This window comes from Erpetoichthys calabaricus, chromosome 2 (genome assembly GCF_900747795.2).
Source record: "Erpetoichthys calabaricus chromosome 2, fErpCal1.3, whole genome shotgun sequence".
NCBI lineage: Eukaryota > Metazoa > Chordata > Cladistia > Polypteriformes > Polypteridae > Erpetoichthys > Erpetoichthys calabaricus.
In genome coordinates this window covers 30570599-30590642 of record NC_041395.2, presented here as the reverse complement: position 1 = coordinate 30590642, position 20044 = coordinate 30570599, and the positions used below count along the sequence as shown (strand labels likewise).

Sequence of the window (20044 nt, the reverse complement as noted above, 5' to 3'; positions counted from 1 at the left end):
AGTATTTCACGTATTTAGATTGGTCCTGTGTCGGATCACATTCATACCTCATGTGAACCACTACAGGTTTTGCTTGATATCGCACCGATAACCTTTCCAAATGGTCTCGGCCCAGTTTTTTTGGTCCACACCAGAATGCAGTTGGTGTGTTCACATTTACCTAAACAAATGAGATATTTGTGGAAACCGCAGCAGAATTTTAAAAAATGCACCAAAACAACTAGATGTGTTGTCAGTCGAAGTCAGTCCTTTCTCACCTTTCCTTTCAATTGTGCATAGAAGACTGATCTCTGATTGTGAAATAAGGCGACTGGAGCTTCAGACACAGGGACCACCTCCACACCAGCTGGAACATCCCATCTGAGGACAATTTGGGTTACAGCTGGCTGTAAGGCAAATTCCAGGCTCTGCATTACCTAAAAAAATAGGGGAAAATGTTATTTACAGTCGCTTGTTTTCATAACAATACACTTTACATATTGTATGTTGCTTACCTTTGACTGCAGACTGTCTTCCCCTGAAATGAACTGGAAATGACCTGACGATGCTTCTGCTATGCCTTTGACTAGAGCTGTAGAGGCACCTTCTCCAATTCCAAAAGTGAAGCATCTGAAGTGAGATACATGAAATAATTTATTATAAATTAAAAGGCCACAAACAATGTTCTTATAAAATCAAATCTTGTGAATGCATATTTGTAGTAGAAATATTGCATCCATGATTAATTACCTCAAATACTTCAGTACAAGTATAATAAGTTCATCAAGAACACAGGGACACAGCTGGAAATTTGTTAAGAGTAAATTTCACACAAACATTAGGACGTTTACACAGAGAACTGCTAGATTGTTGTAATGTTCTAATTCTAAAAATGAGTACAATAAACTAGGAAGGAGTAGCATTGAGCCCAGCTGCTAGTTGTCCGTATGTGATACCCCAGGTTCCTGTGGCCTGTGTCTCCTCATTCCCTTTCCTCAGGATATTGACAGTCATAACTGAGGTGGACTATGAGAGTGAGGTCACAAACAAGTTATGGTACAAAGTGTATTGTGCTGTTTATTACAAATAAACAAAGTGTCCAAAGTGTGGTGCAATTCAATAACATCTTCAATAAATAATCCATAAAATAGTGAGGTGTGGAAGATAAAAACATTTAACCAGAAACAAACATCTTTAAGACGTGGGGAGATGATTGTAGAATCCAGAGAAAAACTACACAGGAAGTGGAGGAGGTGAAATCAGAACCCAGGTGTATCGCTTCAATTATACAGTCTGGTTAAATGATCATTTTAACAGGAACAGAAATGAGCAAATGTTTTCATTTAGGGGCTGTGATGAAGCATGGGTCTGTTACCAGAACCAAAAATGATAACCTGATTCAAAAGTGAACAGTCAAAACAAAACAAGAATTCTTAACTAACAAAACTGAATACTAGTAAGTATGTAAAACTATATTTGTAAACTGCCTTTCATAGGCAAAGGCCATAAAGCACTGTACAGTGTGACGGATGGCCGGGGCCCATGCTCCGCCGGGACGCCCCTGCAGCATATGTTCCAAGGGAGCAAGCATGGGAAACCCAATATCTCCCCCTGGACACTAGATGGCAGCCTACCTGGGTTGCAGCGGTGCCCCAGACTCCCGCAGGGCTACATGGGGGTTGAAGTTTGGTGCAGCCCTGTTGGGTTACGCAGGCGCCGTCAGGGGGTGCTGCAGCAGGAGCTGCTGGGCCCTTCTGGGTACTAATTTCACCACACCCGGAAGTGCAGCCGGATGTCGGCAATCAAGCGCCTGGAGCACTTCCGGGTGCCTAATAAAAGGAGCCAGCGACCACCACTCATTGGCCAGAGTCAGGAGGAGGAGGACAAAGTTTAGAGGAGGAGTGGTAGTGCCTAAAGAGAGGAGTGTGGTGTGTTTTAGTGCTTAATTTGTACACTTGGGACTGTGTTGTGCCTGTGGGGATTACGGGGAAGACGTACCCCACAGGTGAAGAACAATAAAAGTTTATTTATTATATACGTGCCTCCCATGTCCATCTCTGCCTTGTTACAACAGTTACATAAACAATTAAAAAGATCCATCCATCCATTATCAAACCCACTATATACAATACAATACAGTTTATTTTTATATAGCCCAAAAATCACACATGAAGTGCCGCAATGGGCTTGAACAGGCCCTGCCTCTTAACAGCCCCCCAGCCTTGACTCAATTTGTATCCTAACTACAGAGTCACGGGGGTTTGCTGGAGCCAATCCCAGCCAACACAGGGCGCAAGGCAGGAAACAAACCCCGGGCAGGGTGCCAGCCCACCGCAGGGCACACACACACCCACCCACCAAGCACACACAAGGGCCAATTTAGAATTGCCAATACACCTAACCTGCACGTCTTTGGACTGTGGGAGGAAACAGGAGCACCCAGAGGAAACCCACGCAGACATGGGGAGAACATGCAAACTCCACGCAGGGAGGACCCAGAAAGCGAACCTGGTTTTCCTAACTGCGAGGCAGCAGCGCTACCCACTATACCCGTGACCCTGTGTTCGGATTCAGCGGGTTGGAGAATGGATGGATGGATGGAAATAACATAGTATATCTCCCCAACACTAAGGATCCTCCTAAACCCCAGTACCCCATAATAAACAAATTAAAGTCTTTCACTAGGATAGATTTACCTGATTTACATAAAATAATTTCTCAAATGAAACCCTCCACCTGTGCCCTTGACCCAATACCAACAAATTTTTTCAAAGAAGTATCGGGCGTGCTTAGGAGGCATCCTGATCAGATGCTGAGGAGCAGCGGCTCTACTCTGAGCCCCTCCCGGATGACTGAGCTTCTCACCCTATCTTTAAGGGAAAGCCCAGACACCCTGCGGAGGAAACTCATTTCAGCCGCTTGTATTCGCGATCTCGTTCTTTCGGTCACTACCCATAGCTCATGACCATAGGTGAGGGTAGGAACATTGATCGACTGGTAAATTGAGAGCTTCGCCTTGCGGCTCAGCTCCTTTTTCACCACGACAGACCAAAATAGTGTTCTATTTTATGTGTTGTATTTACCTGATTTTTGACACCCATTTTCTGCCAAATATACCTGGAAAATTCTGTTTCCCAAGATTTCTTTCATCTTTATTCTCAACAAGATTTTTTTTTTGAGTGTTTCTTCTTTCCTTCTTAGAAAGTCAAGTATGGAGTAGTGTCGAAAAACAGGGCCTGTTAAAGCCCATTAAGGCACTCCTTGTGTGATTTTGGGATATAGAAGGCATAAATTGTTGTTATTGTAAACTCACACTTGACATCTGAAACTAAGTTGCTACTAAACTAAGCTGAAATATATCGTTTCTGTGTTTTTATCCAAAGTCCAGACTCCTGCCTGACTGCGCTACTATCTTATATAGTAGTGTCGTAATGACATGTTGGTTCCTGTTGATGTCGACTTGCATGACTATTACAGAGTGCCAATACAATAAACAATGTGATGGCACCCATTTAAAGTCATGATTAAAATACCAAAGAATATGGAAACATGATAACAAAAACAACAAAAAATATTCCCACAATTAACAATACAATTAATATAAATATATATAGTACAATAAAACACAATAACATTTAAAGAGTTTCTCTCAGTTCACATTGGATAACAAACTTTGGTCTACTGCAGTTTGAGCAGATGGCTAATATTCTAATTAAAACTTAGCCAAAGGTCTCTGGCCTACAAAGTTAAAGCTAAAGATTTAAGTGCCCCAAGTATGCAAATCAAAGTCAATGCTGTAGGACAGGAAAAACAACTCCAACTTCCTTAGTCAGTCAACTAAGGAACGTGAGCTCACTGTACATTGCTAGAAATCGAACAATGTAATCCAACTGAGATACATTTCATTCAGATCTGAACTTGGGGCAACTTGAAAACTAATTAATGCTAAGTTCTCGAGAGATTCATCGAGGGATAGTGAGAGCTGTGAGTGTGGTTATATCCCGTGACCTCATTAGACTGAATAGGTCACATCATAACATAAATACTGAAAGGAAGGCATTAAAAATAAAATCTGTTTCAATTCAAGTCCAAACAAAAAACTTAGAGCAATACTTAAACTAAAATTATAGGTATAAAAGCGCAGAATATATTAAATCAACCTAACATTCTCAAACCTACTTAATAGGGTTATGAGAAGCTGAAGCCTATCTCAACAGCAACCAACACAAGACATGAATCAATTCTGGACCGATCATTAATAATTACATAGACATCAGGGAGAACTGTTTTTCAAAAATTACAGTAATAAATATTGAAAACTACACATCATCACCCCTGTAACTTTTATTACAGACAAGATTGGAAAAGCCTCTGCTATCCAATCCAGAAGAACCCTGATTGGTGACAGAATGAAGTTAATAAGTGATAAGTGATAGTAAGTGATAATACTAGCTTGTGCTTGTGCTAGTATTACCCACAATGAAGGCGCCCAGCAGAGTCAGACTACTTCACAAGTGCAAAGTTTGTTCTCAATAGATGACATGGACAAAAGCAACCCTAAGTAAGGGTGTACTCACACTAGACACGTTTGTTCTGTACTGTGTCCAAGCATCATTGTCCTTCCTCCCTATATCCCCACTGGCATGCACTCACATCAAACTTAATGTTCTAGGCCTGGGCACACTTTCATCATCACCATGCGACTTTGTGTAAAGTTAAAACAAGATCCGAATACAGAGTGACAGCACGCATGTCAAAGTGATTTGACTTAGTTTGTGGTTGTTTTGGAGTTGTGTAAGTCAGGATAACGCTCTACCCTCTTACAGATTTATTGAGTGTGCAGCACAGCATTTTGCTGTTTATCATGCTGCACGTAGGAGAAGATTTTTACGGAGACAAATGATGTTAAGGGAGGAATTTGCAGCTTTTTTTGCCAACTACAGCAGCTTTAAAACTTTCAAACATTCTAACCAATCAGTCCGTTTATAGTGCCAACTATAATAGCGAGGAGAATGTAAATAGTAAGATGGAAAGATTTAATACTAAAGTGAGGGCTGCTGTTGACTTAGTTGCACCTGAAAAGACAGTTAAAAAATCTTCTAGCATTTTATACCATGGAAGACCCAAAGAGTGTCTGATTTAAAGAGAACATGCCGTAGAGCTGAGCGTAAATGGAGGAAAACTAAACTAACTATTGACTATGAAATATTAAAAGTTAAAATAACAGAATACAATAACACAGTCCGTCTTGAGAGGCGCTGCTATTTCTCTAAGATTATAAATAACAATGCTAGTAATCCCAGAGTCTTATTTTCGACAATTGATCATCTGTTAAACTCAGGTAACTCAAAGGAATACCTCCTAAGTACTTCCAGTAAAACCTGTGAGGCTATCGCTGTATTTTTCAATCAAAAAATTAATGATATTAGAAATAACATAGTATATCTCCCCAACACTAAGGATCCTCCTAAACCCCAGTACCCCATAATAAACAAATTAAAGTCTTTCACTAGGATAGATTTACCTGATTTACATAAAATAATTTCTCAAATGAAACCCTCCACCTGTGCCCTTGACCCAATACCAACAAATTTTTTCAAAGAAGTATCGGGCGTGCTTAGTGATAATGTTCTTGACATAGTAAATTCGTCATTAGATACGGGGGTCTTCCCAGACTGTCTTAAGACTGCGGTAGTTAAACCCCTACTTAAGAAAAATAATCTCGATCCCTCTGCTCTTGAAAATTATAGACCCATCTCTAACCTGCCTTTCTTAAGTAAAATTCTAGAGAAGGCAGTCATTATACAGTTAAATGAGCACCTCAATAAACATGCTACTCTTGATAAATTTCAGTCAGGTTTTAGAATAAATCACAGCACAGAAACTGCACTCGTTAAAGTAGTAAATGACTTGCGGGTAAATGCAGACAGAGGCCATTTATCTGTTCTCATCCTCTTAGATCTGAGTGCCGCATTTGACACCATTGATCATAATATTCTTAAGAATCGCCTTAGTCAATGGGTGGGCCTCTCTGGCAGTGTCTTAAATTGGTTTGAATCCTACCTGGCAGGGAGAAAATTCTTTGTTAGTTGTGGTAATTATAACTCAAAGACACATGATATCCTATTTGGTGTTCCACAAGGCTCTATCCTGGGTCCACTGCTCTTCTCAATCTACATGCTTCCATTAGGTCAGATTATCTCAGGGCACAACGTGAGCTACCACAGCTATGCTGATGACACACAGCTGTATTTATCAATAGCACCTGATGACCCCAAATCTTTTGATTCGCTAACACAATGTCTAACTTGTATCTCAGAATGGATGAATAGTAACTTTCTCAAATTAAATAAAGAAAAAACCAAAATCTTAGTGATTGGTAATAATGGATACAATGAGGCTATTAAAAATAAACTGAATGCATTAGGATTAAAAGTCAAATCGGAGGTAAAAAGCTTAGGGGTAACCGTTGATTGTAATCTGAATTTTAAATCGCATATTAATCAGATCACTAGATCAGCATTTTTTCACCTAAGAAACATAGCAAAAGTTAGACCTCTTATATCATCGAAAGATGCAGAGAAATTAGTTCATGCGTTTGTTTTCAGTCGGCTAGATTACTGTAACGCACTCCTCTCAGGTCTACCCAAAAAAGACATCAATCGTTTGCAGTTAGTGCAGAATGCAGCTGCTAGAATCCTTACCAGGAAAAGAAAATCCGAACACATTTCTCCAGTTTTGATGTAACTACACTGGTTACCTGTGTCATTCAGAATTGACTTTAAAATTCTGCTTATGGTTTATAAAGCTTTAAATAATCTCGCCCCGGCTTATATATTGGAATGTCTGACACCTTATATTCCAAATCGTAACCTCAGATCCTCAACTGAGTGTCTCCTTAGAATTCCAAGAGCAAAACTTAAAAGAAGTGGTGAGGCGGCCTTCTGCTGTTATGCACCTAAAATCTGGAATAGCCTACCAGTAGGAATTCGCCAGGCTAATACAGTGGAGCACTTTAAAAAACTACTGAAAACACATTATTTTAACATGGCCTTCTCATAACTTCACTATAATTTAATCCTGATACTCTGTATATCTAATTCATTATAATAACTATTCATTCAAAATCTGTACTAACCCCTACTCTCTCTTCTGTTTCCTTTTCCGGTGTCCTGTTGGTGATGGCGTGCGCCACCACCATCTACCCAAAGCACCATGATGTTCCAACAATGATGGATGGATTAAAAGCCAGAAGTCTGTATGACCATCAGCATCAAGTGACTCCGTGAAAAACCCGAACTACAAAGAGGACTATTTCATTTATGTTAGGTAGAATGCCCAAAGGGGACTGGGTGGTCTCGTGGCCTGGAACTCCTACAGATTTTATTTTTTTCTCCAGCCTTCTGGAGTTTTTTTTTGTTTTTTCTGTCCACCCTGGCCATCGGACCTTACTCCTTTCTATGTTAATTAATGTTGTCTTATTTTAATTTCTTATTTTGTCTTTTATTTTTCTTCTCTTCATTATGTAAAGCACTTTGAGCTACTTTTTGTATGAAAATGTGCTATATAAATAAATGTTGTTGTTGTTGTACAGTTCACATTCATATCTAAGGTGAGCATAAAAACCTGTTTTTAACTCAAATGGTATTGAATGAAATCAGAATTGTACTATCTGACTTGTCGGATCATTGACGTCATATCTGTTTTCTGTGCTCGGGCACATTTAGTGATTACCCTGTTCCTGAATGCTACTGAACTGTGCACGGGCCCACCTCTTCCAAGCACGCCAGGCCATGGTATGTTTGGCCCAGCACGGAGCGATCACACTACTTAAACGACTTAGACTTTGCAGGGTTACCCATTATCGGAATTATCGGCATATGGTGATTACTTAAATGCTCATCAGGTTGTCCAGTTTCTTAACATATTTCATGCAAGACATGATATAAGAAACCCGAACACTAACCCAGCAGCACTGGGTGCACAGTACACAGAATGGCCGTCCAATGCACGGTACACTCATGCACCAAATCTATAGCCATTTAAAGTTGCCAAATTAAGATATGGGAGAAAACTTTTAAACCCCCAAAAAATCCCCAGGTGGAGGAAGTGAGGGGTACTGAACCCTGGAACTGTTCCTCAACGGTTTAAAAAGTTATTTGCTGTTATTTTCAATGACAGTATTTCTTACCTAAACATTTTAACAGTGTACATGCAGCAGGTTTCAAGCATTTTCAGCCAAATATTTGTTCCACTGAAATCAATGATAATGCTCATTAGATGCCGGTTTAAAGAAAAGAAAGATTGTTTTGGAAGCATTTTTAGAAGAAGTCACTGCCTGATAAAGCAGCTCATTAAAACTAAAGAGAACAATGGTCTCGCTGGTCTTGCTGAAGCCGGATGTATACTGTATACACCAAGAGCCAACCATGAGTGAATTGTGCTTAAAACTGGGCTCAACAAATTAGAAGGCTCACTAAATGCCAAATTTTAAAACCACTCCAAGTGGCGTTCAAAGTAGGGGGTGGTCATTTTGAACTGCAAAGATCAGAGGTTCTCACATTAACCTGATCCGACTGACAACAAACTTTTTACGATGAACTGTCTATAGTCGAAAAGTCTTCTAACAAAACCCTATTAGATGTATAAATGTGTATTACGTGTGCAGAGAGAATATTGTACATTTCAAAAATAAACAGAACCTGTTTAAAAAATAAACATAACCTGATGCAAGAAAAAAAACCTTTTTGTAGCATCAGATTATACATTGGCATTCAACTGCATCGACGGACGAGTGGTAAACGTGAATGAGGTTGCTGTGTCTGCTCTCTGTTGTTCAGAGTTGCGACAATAGTGTAGGAATTTATGTAAGCTTGAGAAAACTGGCAGCTATATTCATGAAAATATGAACTGCGAAATATGCATTTGAAGTCAACGGTGTGTCCGAATCCAACAAAAGGACTACCGTTAAGAGAGCGGATAACAAAGAGCCGCAGGAGACGCAGATTTCAGGACTCAAAACACTTGAATCAACAAATTTACATAACGACACCAGTAGATGCACAGATGAAGCTGCACAACATCACCTTTTGACTGCACATCTAAACAAATAACTAAAGAAAGCTAATAATATTATCTAATTGGAAGTGCAAACATGCTGTGACAAAATAGCCAAAGCATTTTAACACATCGCATATCCATAGACCACAATGCTTATCTAAACTTTATTTGCTGTTGTTATGTCATATAGTGATGCAATAGTTAAAATGACTGAAAGATATTGTAGCAGTCAGAGACATTTCTCAAATGTGTGGAGCCCAATAGCTGCATTGATCTACATGTGTGTATAAAATTGATAATTACGCTTCAGTTACCTTGTGCTACTAGGTTACTGAACAGATAACAGCAATTTTAGCTTTTTGTTTTCTCTCAGCGTCAAGTCTTTTGTTCAGTGTCTTTTTCGGTGTCCCTGATACACTGGTGGTTGTTTTAAACTCATGGAATGGATAAATTCAGGGCAGGCATTTTAAGAAAAAGCCCTGTTAGTGTAGCTTTTGCAGAGCAGGATTTCGCCTCTACTCACTACACACTTTTTAACGGCCTGTCCCCAGATGTGTATCCTTCTTTGAGAATCATGTCCAGTCGCTGAAAGCTAAATGACAACTATTGAGAAACAGATCAAGTGTAAGCATACCTTGCTGCCAATTGACAGGAATTCACCAAAAGCTATAGGTTGTCACGCATGTGTGCCAGTGGATTATCTACTAGGCTCACCTAAGGAGTGTGGTACCACCCCTGGGATGAGAGGGGGTGCTGTTGCTAACATTCTTATCTCCTCTTTCCCTCACAGCCTTGAGAAACCACCCCTAGAGAACAGAGATGCCAAGAAAGCCCCACTCCTTCTGGTCTGCTCAGTATAAAAGGGAGACACTTCTGGAAGGTACCGTCTCATGTCAGACCTGACTGTCATAAAGTTCAAGAGAGAGAAAGAAAGAGTGTGTTTTTTAAAAACAGCACTATTCCAGGGGAATTGTCCCAGCCAGAGAGCACAATTGAGTGTGTATTTTATTTAATGCTTTTCCTTTTGTTGGAATTAAACAGGGTTTTACCCAGTTGGCACCCCAAGCATTTGGCTTTTGACCTACCTCATCATTCTCTCTGTTTTAAGGTATACATTTAGTTGTAATTAGGTTAAACTTTAGTAGAAATGTTTTATCACATGCAGTGCATCCGGAAAGTATTCACAGTGCATCACTTTCTCCACATTTTGTTATTTTACAGCCTTATTCCAAAATGGATTAAATTCATTTTTTTCCTCAGAATTCTACACACAACACCCCATAATGACAACGTGAAAAATGTTTACTTGAGGTTTTTGCAAATTTATTAAAAATAAAAAAAATGAGAAAGCACATGTACATAAGTATTCACAGCCTTTTCCATGAATCTCAAAATTGAGCTCCGGTGCATCCTGTTTCCCCTGATCATCCTTGAGATGTTTCTGCAGCTTCATTGGAGTCCACCTGTGGTACATTCAGTTGACTGGACATGATTTGGAAAGGCACACACCTGTCTATATAAGGTCCCACAGTTGACAGTTCATGTCAGAGCACAAACCAAGCATGAAGTCAAAGGAATTGTCTGTAGACCTCCGAGACAGGATTGTCTCGGGGCACAAATCTGGGGAAGGTTACAGAAAAATTTCTGCTGCTTTGAAGGTCCCAATGAGCACAGTGGCCTCCATCATCCGTAAGTGGAAGAAGTTCGAAACCACCAGGACTCTTCCTAGAGCTGGCCGGCCATCTAAACTGAGCGATCGGGGGAGAAGGGCCTTAGTCAGGGAGGTGACCAAGAACCTGATGGTTACTCTGTCAGAGCTCCAGAGGTCCTCTGTGGAGAGAGGAGAACCTTCCAGAAGGACAACCATCTCTGCAGCAATCCACCAATCAGGCCTGTATGGTAGAGTGGCAAGACGGAAGCCGCTCCTTAGTAAAAGGCACATGGCAGCCCGCCTGGAGTTTGTCAAAAGGCACCTGAAGGACTCTCAGACCATGAGAAAAAAAATTCTCTGGTCTGATGAGACAAAGATTGAACTCTTTGGTGTGAATGCCAGGTGTCATGTTTGGAGGAAACCAGGCACCGTTCATCACCAGGCCAATTCCATCCCTACAGTGAAGCATGGTGGTGGCAGCATCATGCTGTGGGGATGTTTTTCAGTGGCAGGGACTGGGAGACTAGTCAGGATAAAGGGAAAGATGACTGAAGCAATGTACAGAGACATCCTGGATGAAAACCTGCTCCAGAGCGCTCTTGACCTCAGACTTGGGCGATGGTTCATCTTTCAGCAGGACAACGACCCAAAGCACACAGCCAAGATATCAGAGGAGTGGCTTCAAGACAACTCTGTGAATGTCCTTGAGTGGCCCAGCCAGAGCCCAGACTTGAATCCGATTGAACATCTCTGGAGAGATCTTAAAATGGCTGTGCACCGACGCTTCCCATCCAACCTGATGGAGCTTGAGAGGTGCTGCAAAGAGGAATGGGCGAAACTGGCCAAGGATAGGTGTGCCAAGCTTGTGGCATCATATTCAAAAAGACTTGAGGCTGTAATTGCTGCCAAAGGTGCATCAACAAAGTATTGAGCAAAGGCTGTGAATACTTATGTACATGGGATTTCTCAGTTTTTTTATTTTTAATAAATTTGCAAAAACCTCAAGTAAACTTTTTTCACGTTGTCATTATGGGGTGTTGTGTGTAGAATTCTGAGGAAAAAAAATTAATTTAACCCGTTTTGGAATAAGGCTGTAACATAACAAAATGTGGAAAAAGTGATGCGCTGTGAATACAGTGCCTGTTATCTTTGTTTGTTTGCTAATCATTGCTTTTTGATTTACCATTCTCTTGTTTTAATTTTACTAATGTTGTTTAATTTTATTGTAAGGTGACCTTGAGTGCTAAGAAAGGCAACTATTAAATAAAATGTTTTATTATTATTATTATTAATTATTGAGACGAAAACTTGACCAATGTCTGAAAGTCAAACTAGTAAGACTGCAACTGGCCGTCTGGTCTTTCTTTTAACAGTGAAATGATACACTCAGTGACAAAAATAAACAATTTTATTGTATACAAATTGGCTTAATAATTTCTGAAAACATTTCACTGATTCCTCTCTCAATCTCTCTTTTTCTCACACACATGCGCACACACACACACACACAATGTGGTTACTTAAATATATGCAGGACAGGATCTAAAATCCATATAACAGAACTGTCTTAAATGGCTTTTTCCGTGTGTTGCCACTCTGTAATTTGAGAGTATTCAGTCTGGCAATATGGTGCAATCTTAGTTTGTGGAAGACAGACACAATTAAAGACATGAGCATAAAATGATGGTTGTCAATTTCAAACTGTGTTTCCTCAATGTGCTCCTTGACAAAAAACACATTATCTGAACCAGTCTCAGCCCGAACAAACTGATTGATCAAAGATACACTGACAGCTTGCCCTAATGTCGATTGTCGGATAACACGCTCAGCTACTTTGACCACCTTGACTGTACCCTCAGAAGGAATCATCAAACCTTCTTTGTTTTTTAATGTGAGCAAGTGGTAGCTTTGATCATATGATGCTGGTACAGCATTTGTTACCAAACTAGCACGGCACACATCACAGGACAGCTTTCTCAAAATCCCGTCCTGGCTACCTATCCTACATGGGATATCACACTTCCTGAGGTGGATTTCTTTGGGAAACCTCCAGAGTTTGAGAAATGTTAACAGCTAACAACAATCTACATAGTTAGTGACTAAATACGTTTAGCCAAAACGTTGTTTGGAGGCTCACTTGCGCACATAAATGCATAGCTTTGCTAGCTTAGCCTGACGTAGCTAAAGTTAAGATTATAAAACGGGATTTTCTAATGGCCAAATATAACCAAAACAATTGTTCAGCTTTACCTATGAAATGTAATCACCCGGAATCTGGTTTAGAGTGTATAGTGGTTTGCACAATCCCAAGCAGGACATGCGTGAGGCATCTTTATCCATTACTTCACTCCACAGCAGTGCCACTCGCAATATGGAGACGACATTGACGTACGATGCTGCTGCTCATGCGGTGTCTAGTAATTCTATGTCTATGCCTTTGATGACCTTACTTCTGGTTCCCGACAACATCACTTCCGGTTCCGCCCCCTTTGATGACACCACTTCCGGTCCCGACAACATCACTTCCTGTTCCATCCCTTCTGATGACATCACTTCCTCTACGGGCCTTTATAGCCACCATCTTGCTTCTAGTTAATCAGTTCTGTTTTGGACTCAGTCTTGTGAACAACTCTGTTTTTATCTAAAGTTATTAAACAGGTGGCTGCCCCAAACCTTTATGATGTCTGGTGTCAATTATTATCACCTCAGACACTTAAAAACAAAATGTTTAATTCTATTAAAATAGAGATATAGTTTAAACTAACAGAAGTTGGTAGGTATGCAGAAAAAATAATTAACATAATGAGTTCTTGTGCCTAAGTAATATAGAAAATAGCCACAGAAAGTAATAATTGGGCACAACAGAGATGAAGAGTCTTATGCAAAGAGTGACTAAGATTGTGCAGTTTGTGAATTGAAAAGCCCAGATACAAACCAAAGATCCCACCTGTCGGCAGAAGATTTTAACATCGGTAATAAGCTTGGCTACAACTGTGGTGATTCAAATGTATCCCTTGACTTTGGGCTATACAAAAATAAATTGTATTGTATTGTATTGAAAAGGACCAATGACTTGCATTCATGAGAGTAGTGATGACGTCTTCCAAAGAGTGGATTGACACCTACTGTCAGCATGTATACTGCCTGTCTTTAGTGAAAAGATAAGCTGGGAACCAATATAGACCATGGCTGGATAAAAATCGTGAATGTGAGAAAGGATGGTTGTTTGTATAAGGACTCATGTACACATTTCAATGGCCACATAAACGAGTAACTTTTGAAGTTTTTGAAGTAAATACTTTAACCAGCATGCTATCACAGCTCCTGATAAATGGGATACTTTTAAACCAAACTATCACATGAATTTCTTACCAATAAACACAGTTTGTTAATTCTAAGATTTTTTTGTTGTAAAACAAAAAATACCTGTGGGTGGCAGAATTTTTCTTCACTTCATCAGTGACAGACTTTGTATTTTCAACTTCTCCATCTGTAAATATAAATAACTGAAAAAAGATGGATAATGAACTGGGAGCAAAAATGACTGTTTTCAAAATATTACATAGGTCTTTAAAATAATAAGCAATCTTGAAAAAAGGTTGAAAGTTCACGTTTTATATTGTTAGGGCAATTCCGAATCAGACCGGGATTGGCAGAGTGCACTGACTCTTTTTCTTACTTTCCTGCAGACCATTCACAGGAAGTTCCACCTGGCCCTGTTGACACCACTTCCAGGTCCGGACCTATAGAGGAAGGCCTTGCCGGCTCCGGTCCCCTTGATGTCACGTCTGGGCTTGTGCCTATGGCTTTGCCATCACTTCCTGCCCTGACCTTTACAAGCCTCCATCTTTTCCCTATCCCCTCAGTTCTGTTTTGGACTCCAGTTTGTGCACATCAGTTTATTTAATCATTTACTTGTAGTTTGCAGCCAGGAAACCAAATATATGGGTGGCTGCTCCAAACCTTGTTATGGCTCTTTGTAGAGTTTGTGACATAAGGTAAATGCATTATGATGCATTATTTTCTGTGAAGGATTGACAGAAAATAAAACATTTTTCTTTGTATGTAATATTTAAATAGAACGATAAGGCTAGGGAGTATAGCAGCTATATGAATTAAAGACCTTGTTAGTAAAGCAGTTGTCAAAATTGGGATCATTTTGTCTCCCTTACTGGGACAGTTTGTAAGAGAAAGCAGGGAATGTTAATGCCTTGACCTGGAATGACAGAAAAGATATTTGTGTTTCCTGGCACCAACCCTGAAATCTGTTCAACTATCAGTGCTACTACCATCTTTCTAAATGGTGAGAACAGCGCCTGATGACCCTGAAGAAATACAGGCAGACTCTCAGAACAAGAGAGAAATAAAGAGATACAGGGAGTTGACAGGGAGGGAAGGTTAGACAATGTGTAAATTCTCAGGTCGATCAGGAAATAAAAATGCTAGATTTGAATACACAATAGGAGGTCAGTCAGTCAGTCATTTTGTAACCCTCTCTGTCCTGAACAGGGTCGTGGGGTTCGGCTGGAGCCTATCCCAGCTAGCATAGGATACAAGGCAGGGAACAAACTTTGGAAAGGATGCCAATTCATTGCAGGGCTCACATACCCACATATCAAGCACACACAGACCAGGGCCAATTTAGGATCAGCAGCTCACCTAACCTGCATGTCTTTGGACTGTGGGAGGACACTGGAGCACCCGGAGGAAACCCATGCAGACACAGGGAGAACATGCACACTCCATGCAGGGAGGACCTGAGATGTGAATCTTGGTCTCCTTACTGTGAGGGAGCAGTGCTACCACTATGCCACTGTGCCACCTACAATAGGAAGTTTGAAATTAAAAACACACCTCATGAGAACGTAAGAAATTTGACAAGTGAGATGAGAAGAATACCTAAGCTGATTCCAGAAATAAGAATTATGGGGAGACATTTGGTTAATTGAACCTTTTCAGTATAAGCAAGCGTAGACTAAAAGGTGACATAATTAAAGTGTTTAAAATTATAAATTGAATTAGTACATTAGATACAGGCTGTTACTTTAAAATAGAAAAAAATAGACACATGCAATACATTACCAAGCAGTGTGGAAGACAGTAGGACTTTGGGGACCTTCAAATCTAGATTTGATTTTATCTTGGGGGAAATTAGGTGAATAAGAATGGTGAGCTTTACTGGTAAACTTATATAGTAAACTTACAGTACTTCATGTTTTGAGGTTTTTTCTGCAATGTCACTGGCAACCATACACAAAATGGTGGTGACCATCTAAACAGCAGAGCACAAAATGATGGTCGTCACAAGAGCAAATTAAACACAAATAACCACAAAAATCAATCAAGACAGTGACAAAATGAGTGAGAGTGAATACTGCGAGGAATCAAAATGTATGCCTTAACTTTCATTTATTATTAAAAATACATAAAATGATCTGTTAATGTGTCATGTAATCTTGTTGGTTATATGTGTTTGCTGCCAGGATGACCTAGAAAAAACATTGTACCACCACGCCATCGTGGGGCTCTACCGCGTCAAGTGCCAGGGGGTTCTCACTTTTTACATCGCTGTTTTAGGTATCTCACTATCCTTAAAAGGACTGTTTGTTGTTCCCGCACAGCCACTGCAATATTTTAAAATATTTTGTAGGTTACCACTGATGAACTGTGTACATCTCAGTCATGTGTGGTCAGTGTAGTCTCAGTTTATGTGTCTAGTTTGATTATGTTGGTACAGATTCCATTATGTGCCACGTTTTAATTTTTTAGTTTTTAGCTTAGTAGGTTTTGAAGAGTTGTGTGGAAGGCTTATCCATAAAACTCTGATGCTTTGGAGATGTTTGGGGCAAACTTTAAACCGTTGATTTGATGATATTACAGGCTGCGCATATCCTGCATAATTGACAGAGACTGTTGTGCAAAAGGAAGACTGTTTGTTGCTAGCTATTGCACAGTATTTTGTACTCTGTGGTTTAACATTTATTGCTCTGTATTGTTGCATTACTGTACTGTTAATTGTACCATTAGTTATGAGTTGTTGGTTGCATTCTGCGAGGTAGACACTCAAATGAGAATTGCATTATACTTGTATAACGTACTCTGTATCATAGATGAAATGTGTCTGTTGGTCCCTGGCTAGGGGGCTTATGAAAATGAAACCAGCTGAGTTTTGGAATCTGAATACAAGAGCACTGGTAAGGATTTTGGGTCTTCTGAAGTCTCCATAAGGTAGAAGGACAACTGATTTATTAATTCTTATTTTACTGTTGAGTTCTTTATGGTATATAGATACAGTGCTAGGTGTTTGTGTGTATTTGGTGGTTGAGTTAGTATGTAACACAGAGATAATGTTGATGGCTATAACGTTATTGTTTTTTTTAAACAACGGTAAGAAATTAAACATTTATATAACCGAATTATACTTATTATACAAAAATGTTATTTTTGCTTCTGCTTTTTCAGTCTTTTAATAGACATTAAATAATATAATATTTGAAATCCACCTCACAGTTTCTGGAAGAGACAATATTCTTAGATCATTTTGATTTATGAATATGAACTTTACCACAAATAAATGAATATTCTTTTTCCATTATAGGTGGCACACGGGATGGATGGGCATCCCGGCTATGAACCAGGAAGATCCCTTAGCAGGATGGGAGGAAACGTAAAGGCATCTCGGCCAAGAGAGGGAGGGAGGTTGCACCTGGACTAGGTGGGCCTAACGCATGGACGGACATCCCAAATAGAACTGATGGTTCTTTACCCGGGTGGGAAGTCTCAAATAAATGGACAGACGTCCCAAGTGGACATGGGTTTAATACCTTCCCTGGCCATGAGAAAAGAAGACAGAGAAGGACTGTCTCTTGAAGATGTTTAATCCCCCCCAGGCATTATATGGCAGTAGCCCTAAATTTCGGCACCCATTCAAGATCCAACAGGGAATGCCAGTAGTTGTAGTCCGGTAGCACAGCCCTGCTGGGGTCCATGAGTGCCACTAGGAGGTGCTGCAGGGAGATGTGTTCCCCAATTCATGGGACTTCTCTATGACCCAGAAGTACTTCCATCGGGCAGTGGCCCTGGCAGTGGAAGTACTCCCAGGTCCTCAAAAAATGGGACTGCACTCTCTTGTCCAGGCGAGTCAGAGCTGGGAGAATGTAGAGTCGAGAGGAAGAGGGACGAAGCTTGCTAGTGGAGAAGTGGAGGTGGAAAGAAGAGGAAAAGAAGACAGTAGGGACTTTGTATTTGGTGCTCTATTGTATTGTACTGCTGTGGGGAGCGAGGAAAAAGCACTTCCCCACTTGTAAATAAATGAATGCTCGGCTGGAACTCATGTCTCTGCCTGTTTTTGTCAGGGTTGAGGCAGCTGGAGTGCCCCTGGTTTCCACACCATGTTTTCCTATGTTTTTCTCTCACACAATACATAAAAATGTCAAAATCCCTAAGCTTCAATTATTTTTAAAGCAAATTTTGCAAATCAGTCCACAATGGTTTTCAGAACATACACTGACCAAAGAAATATGAGTGGCCACAGATTCCCCTTCAGTGGTATAAAAAGAGCATTAATCTTGTTTAAACTTACAAAGCACTAATTCAATTTACTAAAACTGATAAAAAATTTAAATGTGATCGTTTCAACCTTATTTGCAATACAATACCTATTTGGAATGGTCCAAGCTCATTTCCAATTTATATTATCAAGTATTACATTCCAAAAAGAAATTGAAGGGGGGATGAAATGGGGTTTATACAGTAAGGATTCCTTATAGAGCACAAGTATTATTAAGGTCTCATTCTCACAACACCATTCAGTCGGCTGTAGCGAGGGCAGCCTTAGTTTGAGCACACTAGTGACTGTGACTTTTGTGATGGCTTTCAGGAAATATTAAGTCTAAAAAGTGTATAAAGGCTATTGCATTTTTACCCAGTTACCAAGTTTTCTTGTAAAGCATGCTAAACCCAATGCAAATATTTATTGTGTAAATTATGTGGTATGCACTATCTGCTCAGCTAGTTTAATGAAGTTATTAGATCGTGTTGTATATGTTTTAAATATGAATAAGTATCAACATTCTACTAAATAATGCATTCTTATTCAATGTTTCTGCAGATTAGTTCTGGCTGGTGGCAGGGTTTGGTAGACTGGGCCTTATTGTGTTGTAAGGCACAGGGACCCATGGACTTAGGATCCACCTCTGCTCTGTATATATGACAATAAAGCATTGATTAATTGATTGATTTAAATAATTTATGCAAGAGTTCACTGATTATATCATAGGTGCTTTGATGACACAGGTCACATGGTACATGCATCACGGGCCTGTCAACCATGCAGCATCATAATGATCAGACGCACAAAATGGCGCCACCCATGAAATTAACAAACACAACCCTGTGAGATAAATACATAAAACTGTGATCCAGAGAGGTCTCCTTAATAATGATTAAATATAAAGAAAAATTCAAAACTTTTTAAAACAATAAACAAACATTAGAAACATGTATAACTATAAATGTATTTGAACTCATTTAATCTTTTCTGTTTCTAGGCTCCCTTAAATTCACTTAAAAACTGTACAATCCATGACCTTGTACATAATGCTTCAAGTCTTTGGTCACGTCACAGTGCTATTGTTTGCTTAGGATCAATTAAATAACAATTCAATGGTTGAGAAACAAAAATGGTCTTTTTTATTTTAATTAGTAAGTGCTGTTTATTTTCTGCAACTTTTTCATCCAGAAGATAAGCCAGAGTAATGGACACAGTCAGGAGTCCACCCCTGGATGGGGGACCAGTTACAATTCTATATTAATCTTTACTCAAATCAATCAACATTTACAATTTAAAAAGCAATTTAAATAAAAATGTATTTATAACATTGAAAAAATTATCATTTCATAATTCTTGCAAATTTTCTGAAATTTCATTCCACAAGACAGCGGCCCACCAATAGCTCTGTTCCATTTATATTTGTTTAGTGGGCCTCAAATTGGTCAAATGAAACCTGCAAATTAGTGGAATTGTGCGTTACTTTTTGTGATTTAGTGTTTGCAGTAATATGCTGTTTGATTTAGTGATCTATCAGTTATTTTTTTGGATTTTGTTTATATTTTTATGTGTTTCTCTCAACCAATTTGTATGATCTTATACTTCTATTAGGATTTTGTGAAGTTGAAAATTTCATTCCTGACATTACTTTTAATTCTTTTACTTCCTTTACGAGTTGTTTGATTTTTTGGTGAGTTTTGGCTGCTATGTTTGATTTTAACAATCACCATTATTTTGGATGCTGACCGTTAGAACAGCACTTTAAATTTCCAAGGGTGTGTCCTCAGAGGTCATGACCTGTGGGT

At 39.5% G+C, this 20044-nt stretch overlaps 1 protein-coding gene across 1 annotated transcript in view; it reads right to left on the bottom strand.

Moving 5' to 3' along the window:
• Window positions 1-242: 242 nt before the first annotated feature.
• Window positions 243-20044, bottom strand: part of LOC114642111 (von Willebrand factor A domain-containing protein 5A-like) — a gene marked incomplete at its 5' end in the record, with an annotated part of 57847 nt that continues 38045 nt past the window's right edge. The window contains 3 exons of the mRNA XM_051922119.1: window positions 243-416; window positions 495-609; window positions 14117-14196. Coding sequence (XP_051778079.1) covers window positions 243-416; window positions 495-609; window positions 14117-14196 — 369 coding nt within the window. The remainder of the gene's footprint in view (window positions 417-494; window positions 610-14116; window positions 14197-20044) is intronic.